The 22,759-nt window shown below is 43.5% G+C and overlaps 1 protein-coding gene across 2 annotated transcripts in view; it reads right to left on the bottom strand.

Moving 5' to 3' along the window:
• PSME4 (proteasome activator subunit 4) overlaps nucleotides 1–22,759 on the bottom strand; it is a 389,258-nt gene that overhangs the window by 35,807 nt on the left and 330,692 nt on the right. For both annotated transcript variants that reach the window (XM_029593434.1, XM_029593433.1), the window contains 3 exons: nucleotides 18,131–18,216; nucleotides 6,794–6,922; nucleotides 313–468 (listed from right to left, as the gene is read on the bottom strand). In XM_029593434.1, coding sequence (XP_029449294.1) covers nucleotides 313–468; nucleotides 6,794–6,922; nucleotides 18,131–18,216 — 371 coding nt within the window. The remainder of the gene's footprint in view (nucleotides 1–312; nucleotides 469–6,793; nucleotides 6,923–18,130; nucleotides 18,217–22,759) is intronic.

Below are 22,759 nucleotides of genomic sequence, written 5' to 3' on the forward strand. Positions count from 1 at the left end.
CGCCGGCACGTGCATGTTATAAAATTGTCTCATCCGTGTGTGCACGCCGGGAACCATGCGCCCATGAAAACGCACACAGGGGTCTTAAAATCAATCCCTTATTTTATAATAGAAAAATATTTTAGTGGTCCTCTTGCAGAACCATTTCAGAGAAATATACATTGTCTGTAAAACAAAAAAATCTTAGCAGTTGAATTTTATATTAACATCCTGCACTACACACCATTAGCAAGGGATTGAATACATTAAAATTTGTTGCACAAGAGAAAAAAGTAGTTCAGATTCATATCAAAAAACATTACATGTTTTTACCTCTAGCTGCTCATCTTCTAATAGTTTCACAACCAGCCACCTGATGTCCTTCACTGCCTCTTCATTATGAAGGAAAATAAACAGATTATAGAACACCATGGTCTGGAGGTAGGTTAAAACTGTGTATCTAGCATGCCAGGAACTGCTTCTTGCTGTCTGTAAACAAACAGTAGAAAGAAACAAAGGCATTGTTAAGTTCAAACACAACTTTCTTTTATCAATTAATATCAATCCAGTTAGATGTGAAACTGTAAGACCACTGGAAAGAGGGAGGAAAGTCAGAATGAAAGAAAAGTAAAGAGCACATAATTAAGGCACTAGAGCTGGGAGGGGTAACTGGATCTCATCAGCTACTGGTTTGGTTTTCAGGGCAGAAAGGAGGCAGTAATGACAGCCTATAAGGGGGTCTAGCCAGAAAATGTCATCAAAGACAAGCATGGCAAGATGGCAGGAAGTTGTCAGTTGTATTCAACAGAAGCCCTTGTTAACTTTTTGTGAAAACTTGACTTTGTTGTACCTTTGTAATGCCCAAGTACAAAGAGAGAGTTTGTATTGTACTGGTCCCTGTTGTAGCTGATCCACCCAAACCAATGTATAGCTTTGTGGTCCCAATGACAAAGGTGCCTATATCGGCATTGGACTCCTTCATAAGCTGTGTCCTTTCCTTGGAGTTGTAACTGCTGGAGACTATACTATGGAAGCGGCTTTTTGGCAGAGGCTGCATAGTGTCAGTCCACACCACTAGCCCGGAGAAACTTAAGATAGTGAGTGAGTGGAAGCCAGGCAGTCTTTAAATGTGGAAACTTTGGCAAGAATTCTACCGTTCAAGGTTCTTTGCCATTTGAATTTACATTTTGTGAATTCACAATTACTCCATGAAAGATGGGTGGCCTTACTGAAACTGGAAGCTGCTATTTCTTGTAATGTGGAAAGTATCTGAAGCTTTGGTATGATTATTGCAAATTAACATTTTGAAACAAGATGGCTATATTAGTAAGCATACTAAGAGCATTTAAGATTCTGAAGGTCAGGCGAAGATTTAATTAAAGTCTACATGTAGAGTGGATGCAGTTTAAAAACACCATCTTGGAAGCCCATACTAATGAGGAAATTTTCATGAAAAAGGGACAGTCTAGGAGTGTTCTGCAGTGAGTCAAGAGGTATATGTGGAAGTTAGTATTTTATAAAAGATACTAGTTTATAAATTATCTAATTTATTTGGGTAATTTTACACCTGCTAATTGACTAGCGCAACTGAATCATATTTATCTGCAATTTTTGGGTGGGAGGTCTGGGTGAACTGGTAGGGGTTCAGGATGAAGTGCTAAAGGGTCTAGGTGAACTGGCATAGATTATCTACAAACCGGTGATGTCAAATAGATGCACAAGAAAGGAATTATTTAGAAGAAAAATGTATCAACCACCATTCCAATGATCATGGCAATTTATAGATAAGAGAAAAAACAACACCCCCCCCCCAAAATAAAGTATCATAAAATGTCTCACAATTAAAAATAAACTAATACACAATATTTTACTGTTATATTTTATCCTGTTGCTACATTAGGTTACCTGTTTTATTGTAAAGCTTTTTGCTGCATTAAGTTACCTGTAAACAGAGGTGATGTTCCCAACATAACTTGGTATATAAAAATGCTTAAATAAAATAAATAAATATCATAAAATATCTCACAACAAACTATTTTATAAGAATGTTATAAAATACCTATTTTTATGCATACACGTTTTTTGTACGTACCTAAAATGTGTATGTTTATAAATTAGGTGAAGAAAGTAAGCGCTTTCACTGCATTGCAAATATTCACCACACTAAAATATATGCGCGTACACATAGTTCTGTTCTGAAAGGATTTTATAATCTGTGCATCAACCCACTGTGCAGTTTATAAAATACTAGGATAAATCTCTGCATGTATGCTTATGTGTGCACATGCAGTAATGCAGACAGGGTTGAAAATTATCCTCCCTATATATTCCATGCATTTAAAAAGGTAGAAAGAAGACCAAACGACTGCCAGAACAGTTAAGTGCTGAGGTATAAGAGGCTATTCTAGCCAAAAGGACATCTTTCAAAAACTGGAAGGCAGATTCAAATGAAGAAAATAGGAAAGAGCATAAGTATTGGCAAGTTCGATGTAAAGCATTAATAAGGCAGGACCTAAAGAGAATTTGAAAAGAAGCTTGCCAGAAAGGCAAAAACAAAAGAATTTCAAGTATATTCAAAGCTAAAAGCCTGTGAGGGAGTCAGATGGATCACTGGATGACCAAGGGGTAAATGGGATGCTCAGTGAAGGTAAGGCCATAGCAGAAAAAACTAAATGAATTCTTTACTTCAATCTTTACTGGAGGGTGTTGGAGAGATACCTATGCTGTAAAACTTCTTTGAGGATGTTTATTCAGAGGAACTGAGTCAACTGACTGTGAACTGGTAAGATGTAATAGAGCAAACCACCAAAACTGAAGAATAACAAATCACTGGGACTGGATGAGATGCACTCCAGGGTTCTAAAAGGACTCAAAATTGAAAATGCAGACATATTAATAAATGCAGATATATTAATAATCTCTAGCTTCTCATTCAAATCAGCTAGAGAACCTAAGGACTGGAGAGTGGCCAGCTTAATGTCCCCCCCCTTTTTTTTTTTTTTTTTTTAAAGGGCTGCACAGGTGAGTGAGGTTGGTACTGGGCATGCTGATAAAAAGTTATTCTGAAGAACAAAATTATTGGCCATCTGGCTTGACAGACAAATAGGGCAGTCTCAACAAGGATTTAGTAAAGGAAAATGTTGCCTTACAAATCTTAGTTTTTTTGTTTTTTTTTTTAAAGGGTTAAATATATTGACAAGGATGAGACAGTTGATATAGTGTATCTGGATTTTTAGAAGGCATCTGACAAAATCCCTTTATGAATGACTCATCTAGAAATTAAAAAGAGTCACAGGATAGGAGACAATGTCCTACTATGGATTGGTAATTGGTTAAAAGGATAGAAAAGAGTAGGACTCAATGGTCATTACTCTCAATGAAGAAAGGTAAATAGTGGCATGCCCCAGGGGCTGATGCTTTTTAATATATTTATATATGATCTGGGAAAATGAATGAAAAGTAAGGTGAGCACATTTGTAGAGGACACAAAATTATTCAAAGTTGTTAGATCATGAGCAGATTGGGAGAAATCAGAAACCTTGTAAGACTGAGGGACTGGGTGTCTAAAAGGAAGACAAAATTTAATGTGGACAAGTGCAAAGTGATGCAAATAAGGAAGAATAATCCAAACTATAGATACATGATGATGTCAGCCCTCAGGAAAAAGATCTTGTAATCATTGTGGAAAATACTTTGAAATCCTCAGGCTATTGCAAAGTGGCAGTCAAAAAAAGAAAATAGAATGTTAGGTATTAAGAAAAGAATGGAAAATAAAACAGGATACATAATGCCTCTGAATTGATCTAAGGTGTGATTGCACCTTGAGTACTGTGTGTAGTTCTAGTCACCCTATCTAAAAAAAGATACAACACAGGGTAGGTAATTCCAGTCCTCAAATGACACAAACAGGTTTAGTATTCAGGATATCCATAATGAATATGCATGAGATATATCTGTATTATAATGGAGACAGTGCATGCAAATATCTCTCATGCATATTCATTGTGCATACTCTGAAAACAAGGCATGTTTGACGCATTCAAGGATTGGAGTTACCAACCCTTAATATAATGGAACGGCTCCCTTATGAGGAAAGGCTAACAGGTTAGGGATCTTCAACTTTAGAGAAGAGATGGCTGAGAGGAGATATTTCTTATATGACGGTATATAAAAGCTAAAAAATAAATAAATAAATAGATGTCAAAGTGGGATGGAACAGGTATTTACCCTTTTGAATGTCACTACATGAAACTAATCGGTAAAACACATAAGAGAAAGTATTTTTTCATTTAGAAACAATTCAACCATGGAATTTGTTAGAGGTGGTGGTGAAAGCAGTTAGTGTAACAAGGTTTAAAAAGGGTTTACACAAGTTTCTGGAGAAAAAGTCCATAAACTAAGGGTAGTCAATTTCAGTTCTCAAGAGCCATAAACAAGCCTGGTTTTAAGGATATCCACAATGAATATATGCATGAGATATATTTGCATGCACTGCCTTCACTGTATGCAAATATCCATAATGAATATGCATGAGATATATCACAAAAGGTAGCCCTGTTTATGGCTCTTAGGGACTGGAATTAGCCATAAATCATTATTAGCCATGTAGACTTGGGAAAGTCACTGCTTATCCCTGGTTATGAGCAAGAGGGATTTAATCTATTCTTTAGGATCCTGCTGGGTACTTGTGACTTGGATTGGCCACTGTCAGACAGGATGCTGAGCTTGGTGGAACTTGGTCTGACCCAGTATAGTACTTCTTACATTCTTATGTTTTAAAATTTGCTTTTGCATAGAAAACAGGAAAATTTGGAGCATTTTATTACAACCTGTTCTGGAGATTTCAGCCTGAGCAGATCCTGAGCTTCTGGGTGGTTGATTTAGAGGGATTCCAGTTAGATACAATCTGTGTCTTTCTCATGAACTGGAGAATCTGGCTGTCTGGGGTTACAATGGACCAACTTTTGCAAAAACCCTCAAACTTCCTTGGACGGACATTGAGATTTTGGCTATTTCCTCTGGATCCCCAGCCCTTCACCTTTTTGCTGCAGCTAAAAGTATTTGTGATTTTACCTGCATAATGGAGTGGAAGAGGAGGGGAACCTTCAAAAGCCATTTTTATGAGGATAAACATGTGTTTGCCCACATAAAACCTTTGCAAATTACCTCTCCATGGGTAAGGTTCAACTGTATTGTGTTGTTGAGATGTGGTGGAACATGCACATTATTCTTCCATTAATAGACCCCTTTTCTCCAACAGGAAAATGACATCTAAGAACTTGTTTTCTTGGGATAGTTGAAACTTGCTTTGCTCATATCACAATCAATCTAATCATCCACACCGAGCTGGCATTGTTGACAGAATGAATTCATATGTTCTCAATTATGAAAGGGTGGAAAAAGGCTTCTGTTATGATCACCAAGCTATGAAAAACTTCTGCACTATATACATGCTAGTGTACTGATATACCACACTATATAAAATTCTATATGAAATGTGATAGGCAAAGTCATCACAATAAACCAAGCGAAAAACAATAGAGTGGTACACATAAAAAATGTATAAATATACAAATAAGCAAACAATAAGTACAAGGGCACACTCAAACCTAAATCCAAGCTATAAGACAAAACTTTAAACACAGCTTATATATTTATTTTACATTTTTTGTGAGTATTGTTTTTAGCTCAAATTCTAAGCCATTATCCATAACATAAAGGCTCCACTGAGAGACTATGCTTAACAATCATATAGTATGGAACTATATCTGCCCATTAAAATGCATGCATATTAAGATACTGATAGCTTGCCACCAAGGATTAAGTTGCAGCTCTACCTTACACAAAACTATTTTCTGTGTCAGCCATGTGGCATTTCAGGAGTACACTCTTTGGATGTCCCAGCATTTCAGTTAATGGCTATAGGTAGCTCTGAGAGGAAATCTTTCTATATATGCAGGCTTAGTCAATTCTGGCAGAGTTCAGAATTATTCCTACATAAGGGCTTTAATTTAAACATTAAATCTGCCACAAAGACTGTAAATCCTTAATACAATCTTCAAATCCTCTTAGAAACTATGTTTGAACCATTAGAAACCGTTTTCGTTTACAAAAATCTAGTAAATCTATATATGGTCTCTTTTTATGATAGGTATCCTAAGAAACACCAAATTGTAAGGAATTTAAGTGCAACAACAAATAATGCATAAAATTTACTTTGGGTGGCATGAGGTTTGTTTTAATCAAGATTTAAAATGATTGCTGTATTCTGATGAAAAGTGTAACCAGCTTCCCAAAATCTGATAGTCAACAAAATGGTTCTCACTTTGATGACAATCAGAACTGGATCTCTTAATTTGGACAATGTGGTAGAATCTTTTCTAGTTTTGGATTATTTGTATACCATCATGCATGCTAAATACTATATTTAAAATGATGTGCAACTAGATCATTTACCAATGATATATATGAAGTATTAAATTATGAGAATTAGTATGTTAGAAAGCTTTGCTTCCTGTGCAACTGCAGGATCAATTTATCATTGCCAATTTTCAGCTCTGAAAGCAGCATGGGCTAACAATGAATAAATATAGCTATAAACTATACAAAAAGCATCATCTGCATTAAAGCTTTGCATATGTATTAAAAGCAAAATATATGATACATGTTGAAAAAACCTAACTAAAACGTGATGCATCACTCTAAAATCTCTTCAAAACTGTTTTATCTTATTCTGTTTGCTAACCCTAAATATCCCTAGAGGTATAAAGCAGATTGATACAGCTAGAGTTAAACATTTTAGATGATTACTCACTTGTTTTAGCACTTGAAGTACTAAAGGCACCTGCTGGGGGTACAGCAACCCCTGGGACATTAGTGATAAACACATCTTTGCATCTCTTTTGAGTTCATCATAGTTGTTATCATTCTCTACTGGTGCAATCTGGAAGCAAACATTTACTGATATAAAAAACAAAGTTTCTCTTTCATGAGTAAATTTTTACTTTCTAAAATATTATCTTCAACAGAAACTATACTTCCTGAACATTCTTTAGCACAGAATTATGCAATTTCCATATAAGTTACACAATAAAACTAATATATATATTTATATATCAATAAAAGCTTAACATCAGTAAGGATATAAAATGTTTCTATATGCATGCATCTTGTTTGAACTGCTTGCCACATCATGAGCCTTACACCATACCCCCCAGAGGGCCCCATTGATCTCTGAATCTTAGCAGGGAACCCGCTTTAGGGAGATGGGAGGAGTCTTGGTGTTTCCCTCCAACCACTTCCCATACCTCTAACAGTTTCAGCCAGGCATATTCTTTCTGTCCTAGCAGCTGAATCTGAAAGAAGGGTCTCTTATGAGCTCACTAGTCTATACTTTGAAGGTTCCTGTACTGTGTGAATCTGTCAGCTCTGCCTATAAGAGAGAATGCCATCTTTAAATCTCTATATATATCTATCAGCCTAACAATGGTATGCATGTATTTTCTCGTATATCTATATATATATTGAATGACAGAAGAGAAAATACATGCATGCCATTGTTATGCTTATCAGACACATACCGGTGAGGGGATTTCTAGACTCATATGAGTAGTGAAACCAATGATGAATTTATTTCATGTACTGTGAATTTTTAATTTTTGTGAATCTGAGGCACACAAGACATCTCGGACTCATGAAAGGGGGCCACTGGTTATGAAACACTGAAATCCGCTGGTGTAGATGACTTCTGCTTGTTATAAACCTATCATTAAAATCATCCATTGTACCTGAAGACTGGAGGGTGGCCAATGTATCCCCAATATTTAAAAAAGGCTCCAGGGGTGATCTGGGTAACTATAGACCAGTGAGCCTGACTTCAGTGCCGGGAAAAATAGTGGAAACTATTCTCAAGATCAAAATCGTAGAGCATATAGAAAGACATGATTTAATGGGACACAGTCAACATGGATTTACCCAAGGGAAGTCTTGCATAACAAATCTGCTTCATTTTTTTGAAGGGGTTAATAACGAATGTGGATAAAGGTGAACCGGTAGATGTGGTGTATTTGGATTTTCAGAAGGCATTTGACAAAGTCCCTCATGAGAGGCTTCTACGAAAACTAAAAAGTCATGGGATAGGAGGCGATGTCCTTTCGTGGATTACAAACTGGTTAAAACGCAGGAAACAGAGAGTAGGATTAAATGGTCAATTTTCTCAGTGGAAAAGGGTAAACAGTGGAGTGCCTCAGGGATCTGTACTTGGACTGGTGCTTTTCAATATCTAACTAGATAAATGAAGCTTGACCGACGTGCCCGCAAATGCGCAGTAGAGAGCAGCTCTACTGCGCATGTGCGGGCGAGCACGTCAGTCTTAGGCAGCGTCAAAAAAAACCAAAAAACATGGCGGCAGCGGTGGTAGCAGCGGCAGCGGGCAGCGGTAGCGGGCGGTAGCGGCGGCGGTAGCGGGCGGCAGCGGCGGCGGTAGCGGCAGCGGTGGTGGGCGGTGGCGGTAGCGGTAGCGGGCGGCGGCGGTAGCGGCAGCGGGGGCGGGCGGCAGCGGCGGTAGCGGCGGGCGGCAGTGGCGGGCGGCGGGCGGCGGCGGTAGCGGCAGCGGCCAGTAGCGAGGGAGGGAGGAGAGAGAGAGAGGGAGGGAGGGACGGACTAAGTGGGAGGGACGAAGAGAGAGAGTGGGAGGGAGTGACTGAGTGAGGGGGAGGGACTGAGTGAGGGGGAGTGAGCGGGACTGAGGGAGAGGGAGGGAGTGAGTGGGACTGGATGAGGGAGGGAGGGAGTGGGACTGAGGGAGAGTGAGTGGGACTGAGTGTGAGTGAGAGGGAGAGAGGGGGAGGGGAGTGAGTGAGACTGAGTGGGAGGGAGGGACTGAGTGAGAGGAGAGGGAGGCTGGGGAGGAGTGGGTGAGTGGGTGGGAGGGAGGTAGGGGAGAGAGAATGAGGGAGGTAGGGGAGAGAGAATGAGGGGGAGGTGAGAGACAGAGGGATGTAGCCCGTTTTAACGGGCTTAACGGCTTGTATATATATAAATGATCTGGAAAGGAATACAAGTGAGGTTATCAAACTTGCGGATGATACAAAATTATTCAGAATAGTTAAATCACAAGCAGACTGTGATACATTACAGGAGGACCTTGCAAGACTGGAAGATTGGGCATCCGAATGGCAGATGAAATTTAATGTGGACAAGTGCAAGGTGTTGCATATAGGGAAAAATAACCCTTGCTGTAGTTACACGATGTTAGGTTCCATATTAGGAGCTACCACCCAGGAAAAAGATCTAGGCATCATAGTAGATAATACTTTAAAATCGTCGACTCAGTGTGCTGCAGCAGTCAAAAAAGCAAATAGAATGTTAGGAATTATTAGGAAGGGAATGGTTAATAGAACGGAAAATGTCATAATGCCTCTGTATCCCTCCATGGTGAGACCGCACCTTGAATACTGTGTACAATTCTGGTCGCCGCATCTCAAAAAAGATATAGTTGCGATGGAGAAGATACAGAGAAGGGCAACCAAAATGATAAAGGGGATGGAACAGCTCAACTATGAGGAAAGGCTGAAGAGGTTAGGGCTGTTCAGCTTGGAGAAGAGACGGCTGAGGGGGGATATGATAGAGGTCTTTAAGATCATGAGAGGACTTGAACGAGTAGATGTGACTCGGTTATTTACACTTTCGAATAATAGAAGGACTAGGGGGCATTCCATGAAGTTAGCAAGTAACACATTTAAGACTAATCGGAGAAAATTCTTTTTCACTCAACGCACAATAAAGCTCTGGAATTTGTTTCCAGAGGAGGTGGTTAGTGCAGTTAGTGTAGCTGGGTTCAAAAAAGGTTTGGATAAGTTCTTGGAGGAGAAGTCCATTAATGGCTATTAATGAATTATATTTAGGGAATAGCCCCTGCTATTAATTGCATGAGTAGCATGGGTTTTTCTTAGTGTTTGGGTAATTGCCAGGTTCTTGTGGCCTGGTTTGGCCTCTGTTGGAAACAGGATGCTGGGCTTGATGGACCCTTGGTCTGACCCAGCATGGCAATTTCTTATGTTCTTAATCTCCATCACATATGTCTTTTCTCTAAAAAGACCTAACTGACTCACGCAAGTGAAACTGGATTTGTCTGTTGTTTTTGGGTGGGAGTCCTGGGAAAACTGTTGGGGGTTCAGGATAAAGAGCTACATGGTCTAGGTGAGCTGAAGATGCACTGGGTGAATTGGTGGAGGTATCGGTGAACTAGTGATTTCAAGTACACGTGCCAGTATTTTCAAAACTGTATATGTACATACAATACTTTATAAATACCTTCCTCAACGTATAAATCAAGATTATTACACATACATGTTATATTATTTTACGCACCTAAAACGTGTGTGTGTTTATTAAATAAGTAGAGTTTGTGGTTTTTTTGCATTGGAAATATTTGTGCATACTGAAATACTCATGTATACTTCTGGAGCAGAACTACATGGTATTTTATGAACTATGTAACTCCTGTCACACAGTTTATAAAAAATAAACATAAATCTCTGCATGTCTATGCAGGTTTGAAATTAGGTTTGAAATTAGGCTCCACAAGTATAGCTGTATATAAATGTTTAGGTTACAATAAATACTTAAGTGAACAAAGTAAAAACATTTCTGTAAATTTTAATGTATAAATACTATGTGCAGGTTTTTTTTTTTTTTTTTTTTTTTTTACAGATTCAAAATAAGAAACATGTGACTATGACCCATGCAAAAGTCTACACTTCATTTCAGTGAGCACTTTCTATCACCTCCTTTGGCAGAAATAATAGAATCCAAATGTTTCTTATAATCAGCAAATAATCATTTTAGCCTTGCTTTTGAAAATTTCATCCACTTTTACCAGCAGAACTCTAGCTCAGAACTATTCTTGTATGCACTGCATGTTTGAGATCTCCCCACAGACAGCCATTCCAAGACCTTCTTTCTTTCTTTCTTGTATATGGCCGATTTTGAAGTATATTTCAGATTGTTGCCTGGCTGGAATAACTTTTCAGCTTCAATTTCTTTACAGCTTGTGGGACATTAACTTCTAGGATCTGTTGATATTTAGCTGAATCCATTCTTCTTTCCACATACAATAATTCCTGTGCCACTGACTGCCATACGACCCCCAAAGACTAATAGATCCACCCCATGCTTAATACTACATTTTCAACTGTTTTCTTTTAAAATGTTTCACTCTGTTTTCTCCAAATGTATCTTGGCCAAACAAGATCAATTCTAGTTTAATCAATCCAAAACACTTTGTTCCAAAAAGTTCTGGGCTTATCAAAGTTTTGTTTTGCATACTTTAGACAATGAGTTTTGTGATGAGGTTGTAGAAGAGGTTTCCTTCTGACAGCTCTCCCTATTGTATAAGCAATGCTGCATCGTAGATTTGTGGACAGTTACTCCATTATTAGTTAAACTTTTCAGCAGGTTGTTTGCCTTGATCCTTCAGTTCTATTCTGCAGATCTGACCAGTTATTGGGCAGTTCTATAGGAAAATTAGTTTCTTACCTGATCATTTTCGTTCCTGTAGTACCAAGGATCAGTCCAGGACACCTGGGTTGTGACTCCGCACCAGTAGATGGAGACAGACTAAAACTTGTGGGCGGAGCATATATGCCCCTGTGCCAGTCACAGCCCCTCAGTCATACGTAATGTCAAAGTAGAAAAGCCATAAGGCAACCATAGCTAACCATACAAACTTGCTATTTAAACGGAAAAAAATTCCAACACCCCTACAGGAACCAGACTCTCCAACCGGGAGAACGAATAAACAAGGGGTCAGCGCACTGAAAACAATAATGAGCGGACTCTCCGTTACTATAGCGCAGCACTGTGGGCGGGATCCTGGACTGATCCTTGGTACTACAGGAACGAAAATTATCAGGTAAGAAACTAATTTTCCTTTCCCTGTACGTACCAGGATCAGTCCAGGACACCTGGGATGTACCAGAGCTAACTTACCAAGGGTGGGAAGCAGAGAGTCCCGCTCGGAGTACCCTCTCTCCAAAACCCCCAGCTTCAGGAGCTTGAACATCCAACCGGTAATGTTTAATGAAGGTATGCAACGACTTCCAGGTAGCCGCCCTGCAAATCTCGAGGCGACACCTGAGTAGATTCCGCCCAAGACGCAGCGTGAGACCGCGTCGAATGAGCCCGAAGACCCACCGGCGGCGATTTTCCGCACAGAATGTACGCGGAACCAATGGCTTCCTTGAGCCAACGGGCAATGGTTGTGCGGGACGCCACAGAACCTTTCTTTGGGCCCGAAGTCAACACAAACAGATGATCCGTCACCCGAAACGGGTTGGTAACCTCAAGATAGCGAAGAAGGGACCTCCGCACATCTAGCTTTCTCAAGTCTCTCGTTTTCGGGTCCGAAGACTCCCCAACCGCGAAAGCGGGGAGTTCAATCGATTGATTCAAATGGAAAGCCGACACGACCTTAGGAAGAAAGGAAGGAACCGTCCGCAAGGAAACCCCGGAATCGGAGATGCGCAAGAAGGGCTCCCTACAGGACAATGCCTGTAATTCCGAAACACGACGGGCCGACGCAATCGCCACCAGGAATACAGTTTTTAACGTGAGATCCTTGAGCGTAGAACGTTTCAGGGGCTCAAACGGCGCGGAACATAAGGCAGAGAGCACCCAGTTGAGGTTCCAAGACGGGCAAGGGAGGCGCAAAGGAGGACGGAGGTGTTTAGCCCCCCGAAGAAAACGGGAGATATCCGGGTGAAGAGCCAGAGAGACTCCCCGGACCTTACCTCGCAAACACCCAAGCACCGCCACTTGAACCCGAAGGGAATTGCACACTAAGCCTTTGGCGAGCCCCGCCTGGAGAAACGCCAAAATATCGGAAATAGAAGCGGAAGTGGGATCCAGACCCCGCTCCACACACCATTCCTCAAAGACGACCCAGACCCGAACATAAGCTAGGGATGTAGACTGCTTTCTGGATCTCAGCAACGTAGCAACGACCGCATCAGAGTAGCCTTTTCTTTTCAAGCGATACCTCTCAAAAGCCATGCCGCGAGACAGAAGTGATCCGCATCCTCCAAACAGACGGGGCCCTGCCGAAGAAGCCCCGCGAACCCCTGAAGTCGAAGGGGTGCAGCCACCGACAACTGGACTAAGTCCGCAAACCAGGGACGGCGCGGCCACTCCGGCGCCACCATGATCACGTTGGACGGGTGCAATTCTATGCGCCGCAGAATCTTGCCGATCATGGGCCACGGTGGGAACACATACAGAAGCACTCCCGCCGGCCAGGGAATCACCAACGCATCGACTCCCTCTGCGCCCCTTTCGCGACGTCGACTGTAAAATCTCGGAGCCTTTGCGTTGTGCCACGTGGCCATCAGATCCATGTGGGGCGTTCCCCAAGTCTTGCAGATGAAGAGAAACGCCTCGTCCGCCAGCTCCCACTCTCCGGGATCCAGGCGGTGACGGCTGAGAAAATCCGCCTGTACGTTGTCGACTCCTGCGATGTGGGACGCAGCGAGATGGCCGAGATGCCGCTCTGCCCAGAGCATCAAGAGCCGCGCCTCCTCCGCCACTAGAGGACTTCTTGTCCCGCCCTGGCGATTGATGTAAGCCACGGTGGTAGCGTTGTCCGACAATACCCGGACCGCCCGTCCGCGTACTAGGGGTAGAAAGGCATGCAGCGCCAGAAGGACCGCTCTGGTCTCCAGCCGGTTGATAGACCACCGGGTCTGCGACTCTGACCACAGACCCTGAACCGACTTCCCTTGGCCCACTGCCCCCCAGCCGGAAAGACTGGCATCCGTGGACACCACCATCCAGTCGGGCACCATAAGGGACACGCCACAGGAGAGATGTGTGGAATCCAGCCACCAGCTCAGGCTGGATCGCGCCTTCCCCTCGAGAGGTAGAGGTAGATAGAACTCCTCTGAAACTGGTTTCCAGCAGGAAAGCAATGAGGACTGCAGCGGCCGTAGATGAGCGAACGCCCAAGGGACTAACGCCAGCGTGGATGCCATAGATCCCAGAACCGTCAGGTAATCGCAGACTCGTGGCCGGTGTAGCGACAGAAGACGTAGTACCTGAGACTGCAGTTTGCATATTCGTTCCTGAGAGAGAATCACCTTGCCTCGTTTCGTGTCGAAAAGGGCTCCAAGATACTCCAAGGACTGAGAAGGTTCGAGATGACTCTTGTTGTAGTTGACCACCCAGCCCAGGGACTGCAAGAGCTGTAACACCCTGGCCACCGCCTGCCGACACAGACTCTGAGACTTCGCCCGGATCAGCCAATCGTCGAGGTAAGGGTGAACCAGCAGGCCTTCCCGTCGCAACTGCGCCGCTACGACCACCATCACTTTCGTGAATGTCCGAGGCGCTGTCGCCAGGCCGAACGGGAGCGCCCGGAACTGGAAGTGCCTGCCCAGAATGCAAAACTGCAAGAACTGCTGATACGCTGGATGGATGCCCACATGAAGGTTTGCTTCTGTGACATCTAGGGACGCCAGGAATTCGCCGGGGCGCACTGACGCGATCACGGAACGAATGGTTTCCATCTGGAAATGAGGGACCCGAAGAAATCTGTTGACTCCCTTCAGATCCAGAATGGGGCGGAAAGAGCCGTCTTTCTTGGGGACTATGAAGTAAATGGAGTAACGGCCCTTGCCGTACTGATCGGCCAGAACCGGAGAGATGGCTCCCAAGCTTTCTAGTCTTTGGATGGTTTCTAGCACCGCCGCCTTCTTCTTGGGATCCTTGCAGGGTGAGACCAGAAATTTGTCCGCTGGGATGCGAGCAAAATCTAACTCGTAGCCGTGTCTTATCACGTCGAGGACCCACTGATCCGACGTCATGCTGGCCCATTCCTCGAGGAAGAAGGAGAGACGCGCCCCCACGTTTGGAACAACGTGCCGAGGACGCGAGGAGGGATGGGCCGGCCGAACTTCATTGTGAAGGCTTGGACCCCGCACCAGACGGAGCCCCTCCTTGCCGGCCAAAACGTTTGCCCCGAAAGGACTGCTGCCACTGAACGTTCCGCGAGGAGGACGGTCTATACGTGGGTCCAGAGGATCTTTGCGGTCTGGACTTCCTGGGCCCCCGGAACCGGGCTCTTCCTGAGAAGGAAGATCGCGGCCGGGCCCTAACCTCCGGCAGCTTAAACGCTCGATTCTCACCCAGGGAAACCATCAAATCGTCTAACTCCTTGCCGAATAGCAATTTCCCCTTAAATGGCAATGCCCCGAGGTGAGCCTTGGAAGAGCCATCCGCTGCCCAGTTGTGCAGCCAAAGAAGACGCCACGCCGACACCGCTGCCACCATGGAGCGAGCTGAGGTGCGCAAAAGATCATGGAGAGCATCAGCCCCATAGGCAATGGCCGCCTCCAACCTGTCTGCTTGAGAAGCCTCCTCTGCAGAGAGATCCACATTCGCCTGAAGGACTTGAGCCCAGCGCAGACTAGCCCGCATAGCAAAATTCATGCAAATGGCGGCCCGCACTCCTAGGGCAGAAACCTCGAAAATCTTTTTGAGTTGAACCTCCAACTTCCGGTCTTGAATATCCCGGAGGGCTGTTGCTCCCGTGACCGGGATGGTAGACCTCTTCGTGACAGCGGACACCGCCGAATCCACCTTTGGAAGCCGGAGGAGCTCCAGCGCGTCCTCCGGCAAAGGGTAAAGCTTGTCCATGGCTTTGCTGACCTTCAGACCCAACTCCTGAGTATCCCATTCCTTGAAGAGGATATCCGTGGCCGAAAAATGAAAAGGAAAAGCGACCGCCGGCCCTGTGAGCCCGAGCAGAACGGGATCCATATTTGCCTCCTGGCGGACCACCACCGGAGGGGCTTCAATCCCCAACTCCTGGAGAATGGCCGGGATAAGCGGCGACAGTTCCTCCCTACGGAACAAACGCACCACCTTGGGGTCATCCCCGTCGACGGCCTGTGCTCCTTTCCCTGTACTGGGCTGCGCGGAGCCATCTGACGCTGCCGTCCCGGGCTCCTCAGAGGCCTCCGTGTCCGCCCCGGCGGATTCTTCGGACTCCGAGTCCTGCGGCACCCCTCGCGGAAGCCGCTTGCTCCGGTCCGCGCCCTGGCCGGCTTCTTCTTCGGTGGGGACCGGTGGACCCGCGCGCGAGGCGTCCCCCCGGCTGTGCTTACTTCGCCTATATCGGAGCACCTTGCGCAGCAAAAGCACCAAAACCTCTGAGAACTCGCCTGAATCCGAGGAATCGTTTTCCGAAGTCCCCCGGGACCGGGGCCCCTCCGAGGGGCCCTCCCCCGCCGCACCCCGCTGCGGGGATAGCTCAGGGGGCAAGACCGAGGCCCCCCCACCGTCTCGCGCGAGACTACCCGGCCGGTGGACAAGATGGCCGCCACTCCCGCAGAAATTGGGAAAGGATCAGAAGGCCTGTCAGGGGCTCCCCCCACCTGCGACGGCGATCGTGCCACCCGGGAACGGGCCCCCCGAGGTGCCCCCGATGATCCCTCGTCTCCCGGGACGCAGTCCGAGTAAAGGCCGTCCCGGGAGAGACGCGCGCGCGCCGAGCCGCAGGCCCTGCACTGCGAGCCGCGCGGCATGGCTGAAACCGCGGGAAAGAAAAGTACGCGCCGAAAAACAATGAGGGACGCTGAAAAAAATTAGAAAATCACCGCGGCAGAAAACGGCAACCTTCCCCCTGCCGACGATGCCCCCCCCTTGAGTGGAACGGAGCGCAACGCCAGGAAACAGAGAGCCGACAGAAAATAAAAATAAAACACTTTTTTTTTTTTTTTTTTTTACAGAAAAAAACGCTGTCCCTGGTACTGAAAAGCCCTATGTCCTGCAGGGGTGAGTGAACCGGGCTCCCCGGTGTCACCCCTGACGCTGCTACTAGACCAGCCGGGTCCTCGACCCTAGCAGCGGCCTCAACCTGGGGAGGGTAGTCCCCTCAGGACCTCTCAACTCCCCAGGGAGGCAGGGCAACCGGGACTAAACTAAACAATTAAACAAACCTCAATTTGCAGAAAAAAACCCAAATAGGCCTAATAGAAAATAAAAGCCAAAAGCGAACCTGACAACAAAACCAGAATCAGGCCCGACAGGGCTGTGACCAGACCTGCACCACCTACTGGAGACAGAGTAAGACTGAGGGGCTGTGACTGGCACAGGGGCATATATGCTCCGCCCACAAGTTTTAGTCTGTCTCCATCTACTGGTGCGGAGTCACAACCCAGGTGTCCTGGACTGATCCTGGTACGTACAGGGAATGGTCATTCTTACTGGTTTTCCCGATCTTGCCTTGATCTCAACAATTCCATGTAACTTCCATTTCTTAACTATGTTTCTGACAGTTTAAATTGCTAGCAATAGCTATCTGTAAGTCTTTAGAGAACTTTTTATAGCCTTCTCTTTGCTTGAAGAGTCCATGGTTATTGAAAGTAGTCAGAACAGAGTCAGAGTACTTGTTAAACCACAGACTTTTTCACCTAGCTGAAGCGCTAACAAGTGAATCAACATTTTGGGCCTTCTTAGCAACTTTTATTAAAAAAAAAAAAAAGTAGTAATGAATCAACTAGAAGGGAATCCAAACTTTTGCACATGCCATATTCACTTTATTATTTTCAGTTTGTTAAAATCAGCAAGTAAACAGTAATTAAGCACTGCAGAAAGTCGCAGTGATTATTTTTGCATCATGTAGAGATTGCATCAGCTTCTGTACAGATTCATTGAAACATACAATTTAACCAGGGATGCCAAAAATCTTTTGCACACAACTGAAATATAGTAAAAACATGTTTCTATGGAAAAAACAAATCCAAAAGATGCACCCTGTCAGTTGGATCCTTACAGTTGAGCCAGCAATCAGAACAGTCTAATTTTTGGTAACATGTTTCCAATAGACATAAGCATTCAGTCTTTTTTTTTTACTTATAGAATACTCTAAAATACATAGCTTAACAATTTTAGTTTCAAACAGCATTCAATGTACAATTTAATTCAAGGAAAAATAGAGTAACGAAACAATGTAAGCAATATGATTAATAAAAAGGGAGAAATGAAATGTCAAATACAGAGAGATGGCACAGCAGCTTAGATGCTGACCACTTCTCATTTTCAAAAACTCTAGACGTAAGTTTGTAACATTTTAAACAATTTAAAATGCAACTACCTTAAACAACAAGGGTAAAAGCTGAATTTGCTCTACGACAGCTGTAGAAAATGATCTTCCGGCACTTGCCATCAGCCATTTCAGTACTTTTGAAGACAAAAAAGTAAACAATTAGCCTATTTAATAGAATAAGAATTAAAGAGCTAAAAAAGAAAGCTAAATTAAATAGCAATGACAGAAATCTATATCACTATATCATCCCACATGGTACCCTTCCCTATTCTTTGTTTCCCATTACCTTCTGATAAGTTTATCACACTTATCCTAACTCACTTTCCACTATCTTTGAAACACTATAATCTATGTATGATACCAGGATTAGAGCACTCTATAAATATAAAAAATAAATACATTAAATATATTGTGATATCAAATGTTACAAGTTCTTCTCATAAAATATTTTAAATATGTATGTGGTGTCAGTTTGTCTTACGGGTATCATCTCCAAATGGGTTTATTTTATACACACCATGACAGAAATGAACTACTTTCGTTCCTGTAAAAACTGCTCTGAATTGTGATGTGCATGCTAAAAAAGATATGGTTTACTATTAAAGCATGTGCCGTGTTTAGTGTGAAGAAGGGATACAAATAAAATGTGTGCAATAACTCATATGACAGAAAAGAATGCATATAATACATTAAATTAAAAAAAAATAGTGCTATTTTGTGAAGAAATCATGCATACGCAGACATGCACTATTAAAGTGATGTATATTTGCATATTTATTAAGTACTGTGGATCAATAGCCTCATAATATTTCGCTGAGTACCTGAGATGGAATTATGTGATAGAGTACATCCATCTAGAAAGCATGTGGAGTGCAAGTGTAGACATATGAGTAAAATTTGAGAAAAAGCTTGCCAGTGACGCAAAAACTAATAAAACCTTTTTCAAGAACAAATGAAGCAAAAAGCATGTGAGGGAGTCAGTTGAGTCGTTAGATGACCAAGATGTAAAGGCTCAAGGAGGTCAAGGAAATAGAAAAAAAACTGAATGAATTCTTTGGCGTAGTCCTTATTGAGGAGGATACTGGGAACATAGTAAATGTTGGCAGAAAAAGATCTATGTGGATCCATTCAGTCTGCCCAATCTTTTTCTTAATTTTTATTTTATTCTTAGGGTAATTGTTGCTCTGTGCAGGTTACCCCCGGTCAAATGGGTTATCCTTTTCTACGTCTCCATCATTTAGACACTAGGAATCCTCTGTGTTTATCCCAGAAACTTTTGAATTTCATTACCATCTTTGTCCTCACTACCTCTTCTGGGAGGGCATTCCCTCTATTTTCTACCCTTTCCTGTCGCTGGTCCTAACTCAACCCCTTTGGAGTTCATATTATGATCCCTTGTTCTACAGTTTTCTTTCAATTGAAAAAGGTTTGACTCCTGTGCATTATTAATACTTCTCAGGTATTTAAAAATCTGCATCATATAACCCCTATCTCCTCTCCTCCAGCCTATACATAGAGTTGCTTACCTGTAACAGGTGTTCTCCAAGGATAGCAGGATGGTAGTCCTCACACATGGGTGACAGTCTTATAACAGAATGCCCAAAAAATAAAACAGAGAAAAAAACTCTGCGGGGAGATGGGCGGGTTTCGTGAGGACTAATATCCTGCTGACCTTGGAGAACACCTGTTACAAGTAAGCAACTCTGCTTTCTCCAAGGACAAGCAGGATGGTAGTCCTCACATATGGGTGAATAAGTAGCTCTAGGCCGCTCCGAACATGTGCCAACATGCACAATTGGCGTGGCACAATTGGCGTGGCACCAAATTACAGGAGAGGGCCTACACCCAAAGACAGGGCTCACGGAGGGAGAGTTGGGTTTTTATGGCTAGAAGAGATTACGGAGGACAGACTGTCTGAAATGACTGCCCTGCCGGCCATCCTTGCCAGGCAATACAGCAAGGCAAATGTGTGGAGGGATCTCCAAGTCGCTGCTCTGCAAATCTCATGAATGGGAACTGTATGCAAGTGGGTCACCAAGACCAACATGGCCTGGACAGAAGGAGCTTTGACTTGGCCATCAAGCTACAAACCCGCCTGTGCATAGCAGAGCGCGATGCAATCCACTACCCAGTGGGATAGTCTGCTTGGAGACAGCGACTCCTAATTTGTTTATGTCAAAGGAGACAAAAAGTTGAGCCCTTTTTAAATATTGGGGTTACACTGGCCACCCTCCAGACTTCAGGTACAATGGATGATTTTAACGATAGGCTACAAATTTTAACTAATAGATCAGAAATTTCATGTTTGAGTATCTTCAGTACCCTAAGATGTATACCATCTGGTTCAGGTAATTTGCTACTCTTTATTTTGTCAATCTGGCCTACTACATCTTCCAGGTTCACAGTGATTTCGTTCAGTTTGTCTGACTCATCACCCCTGAAAACCATCTCCGGAACTGGCATCTCCCCAACATCCTCATTAGTAAACACGGAAGCAAATAATTCATTTAGTCTTTCTGCAATGGCCTTATCTTCCCTAAGAGCCCCTTTAACCCCTCGGTCACCTAATGGTCCAACCGACTCCCTCACAGTTTCTTGCTTCGGATATATTTAAAAAAGTTTTTATCCTGAGTTTTTGCCTCTATGGCCAACTTCATTTCAAATTCTCTCTTCGCCTGTCTTATCAAAGTTTTACACTGAATTTGACAATGCTTATGTTTTATCCTATTTTCTTCAGATGCATCCTTCTTCCAATTTTGGAAGGATTTTCTTTTGGCTGAAATAGCCTCTTTCACCTCACCTTTTAACCATGATGGTAATCGTTTTGCCTTCCTTCCACCTTTCTTAATGCGTGGAAAACATCTGGACTGCGCTTCTAGGATTGTATTTTTAAACAATGTCCATGCCTGTTGAACACTTAACTTTTGCACCTGCACCTTTCAGTTTTTTTCTAACTATTTTCCTCATTTTATCAAAGTTTCCCTTTTGAAAGCTTAGTGTTAAAGCTGTAGATTTTACTTATTGTCCCCCTTCCAGTTATTAGTTTAAATTTGATCATGTTATGATCACTATTGCCAAGTGGCCCCACCACTGTTACCTCTCTCACCAAATCCTGCGTTCGACTAAGAATTAAATCTAAAATAGCTCCTTCTCTTGTTTGTTCCTGAACCAATTGCTCCATGAAGAAGTCATTTATTACATCCAGGAACTTTATGTCTCTAGCAAGTCCTGATGTTACATTTACCCAGTCAATATTGGGGTAATTGAAATCTCCCATTATTATTGCACTGCCAAATTGGTTAGCTTCCCTGGTTTCTCTTAGCATTTAATCATCTGCCTGACCATTTTGTCCAGATGGATGGTAGTATACTCCTATCACTATACTCTTACTCAACACACATGGGATTTCTACCCATATAGATTCTACTGAGCATTTAGTCTCTTGTATGATCTTTAACCTGTTGGACTCCCGGACATAAAGTGCCACACCCCCACCAAGTTGATCCTCCTTATCATTGCGATACAATTTGTACCCTGATATAGCACTGTCCCATTGGTTATCCTTCTTCCACCAAATCTCTGTGATGCCAATTATGCCAATCTCATCCTTTACTGCTATACACTCTAACTCTCCCATCTTACTTCTTAGACTTCTGGCACTGGCATACAAAGTGTGTTTTTTGTTTGCATTAACTACCTGCTTTTCAGTTGTTAGGGATAATTTGGAAATCATTAGCTTTGGTGATTTTTTACATATAGGCACATGGTCTACATTTGCTTTTATTGGAACCTCTCTGTTGGGATGCCCTAACTCTTGTTTCATTAGTATCCTTCAAGGATACATTTCTCCGAACCATGCACTGCTGAGTGACTGTCGGCTTTCCCCCTTGTTCTTGTTTAAAAGCTGCTCTATCTCCTTTTTGAAAGTTAGTGCCAGCAGCTTAGTTCCACTCTGGTTAAGGTAGAGCCCATCCTTTTGGAAAAGTCTACACATTCCCCAAAAGTTTCCCCAGTTGCTTACAAAACTGAATCCCTCTTCCCTGCACCATCGTCTCATCCATGCATTGAAACTCTGGAGCTCTGCCTGCCTCTGGGGACCTGCAAGCGGAACAGGAAGCATTTCAGAGAATGCCTCCCAGGAGGTTCTGGATTTCAGTTTTCTACCTAAAATCCTAAATTTAGATTCCAGAATCTCTCACCCACATTTTCCTATGTCGTTGGTGCCCACATGTACCACGACAGCCGGCTCCTCCCCAGCACTCTCTATAATCCTATCTAGGTGACGTGTGAGGTCTGCCACCTTCGCACCAGGCAGGCAAGTTACCAGGCGGTCCTCACATCCATCAGCCACCCTGCTATCTACATTTCTAATAACTGAATCACCAACTATGATGGCCGGCTTAACCCTTCCCTCCTGGGCAGTAGCCTTGGGAGACTTGTCCTCAGTGCCAGAGGACAATACATCATCTGGAGAGCAGGTCCTTGCTATAGGATCATTTCCTGGTACACCAGGGTGATGTTTTCCTACTGGGAGACCTTTCTGATCCAAGGTAGCACTGGGGCTGCCAGACTGGATTTGGGACTTGGCTACTATGTCCCTGAAGGTCTCATCAATGTACCTCTCTGTCTGCCTCAGCTCCTCCAAGTCTGCTACTCTAGCCTCCAAGAGATCAGACA

Source organism: Rhinatrema bivittatum, chromosome 3 (genome assembly GCF_901001135.1).
Source record: "Rhinatrema bivittatum chromosome 3, aRhiBiv1.1, whole genome shotgun sequence".
NCBI classification, from domain to species: Eukaryota; Metazoa; Chordata; class Amphibia; order Gymnophiona; family Rhinatrematidae; genus Rhinatrema; species Rhinatrema bivittatum.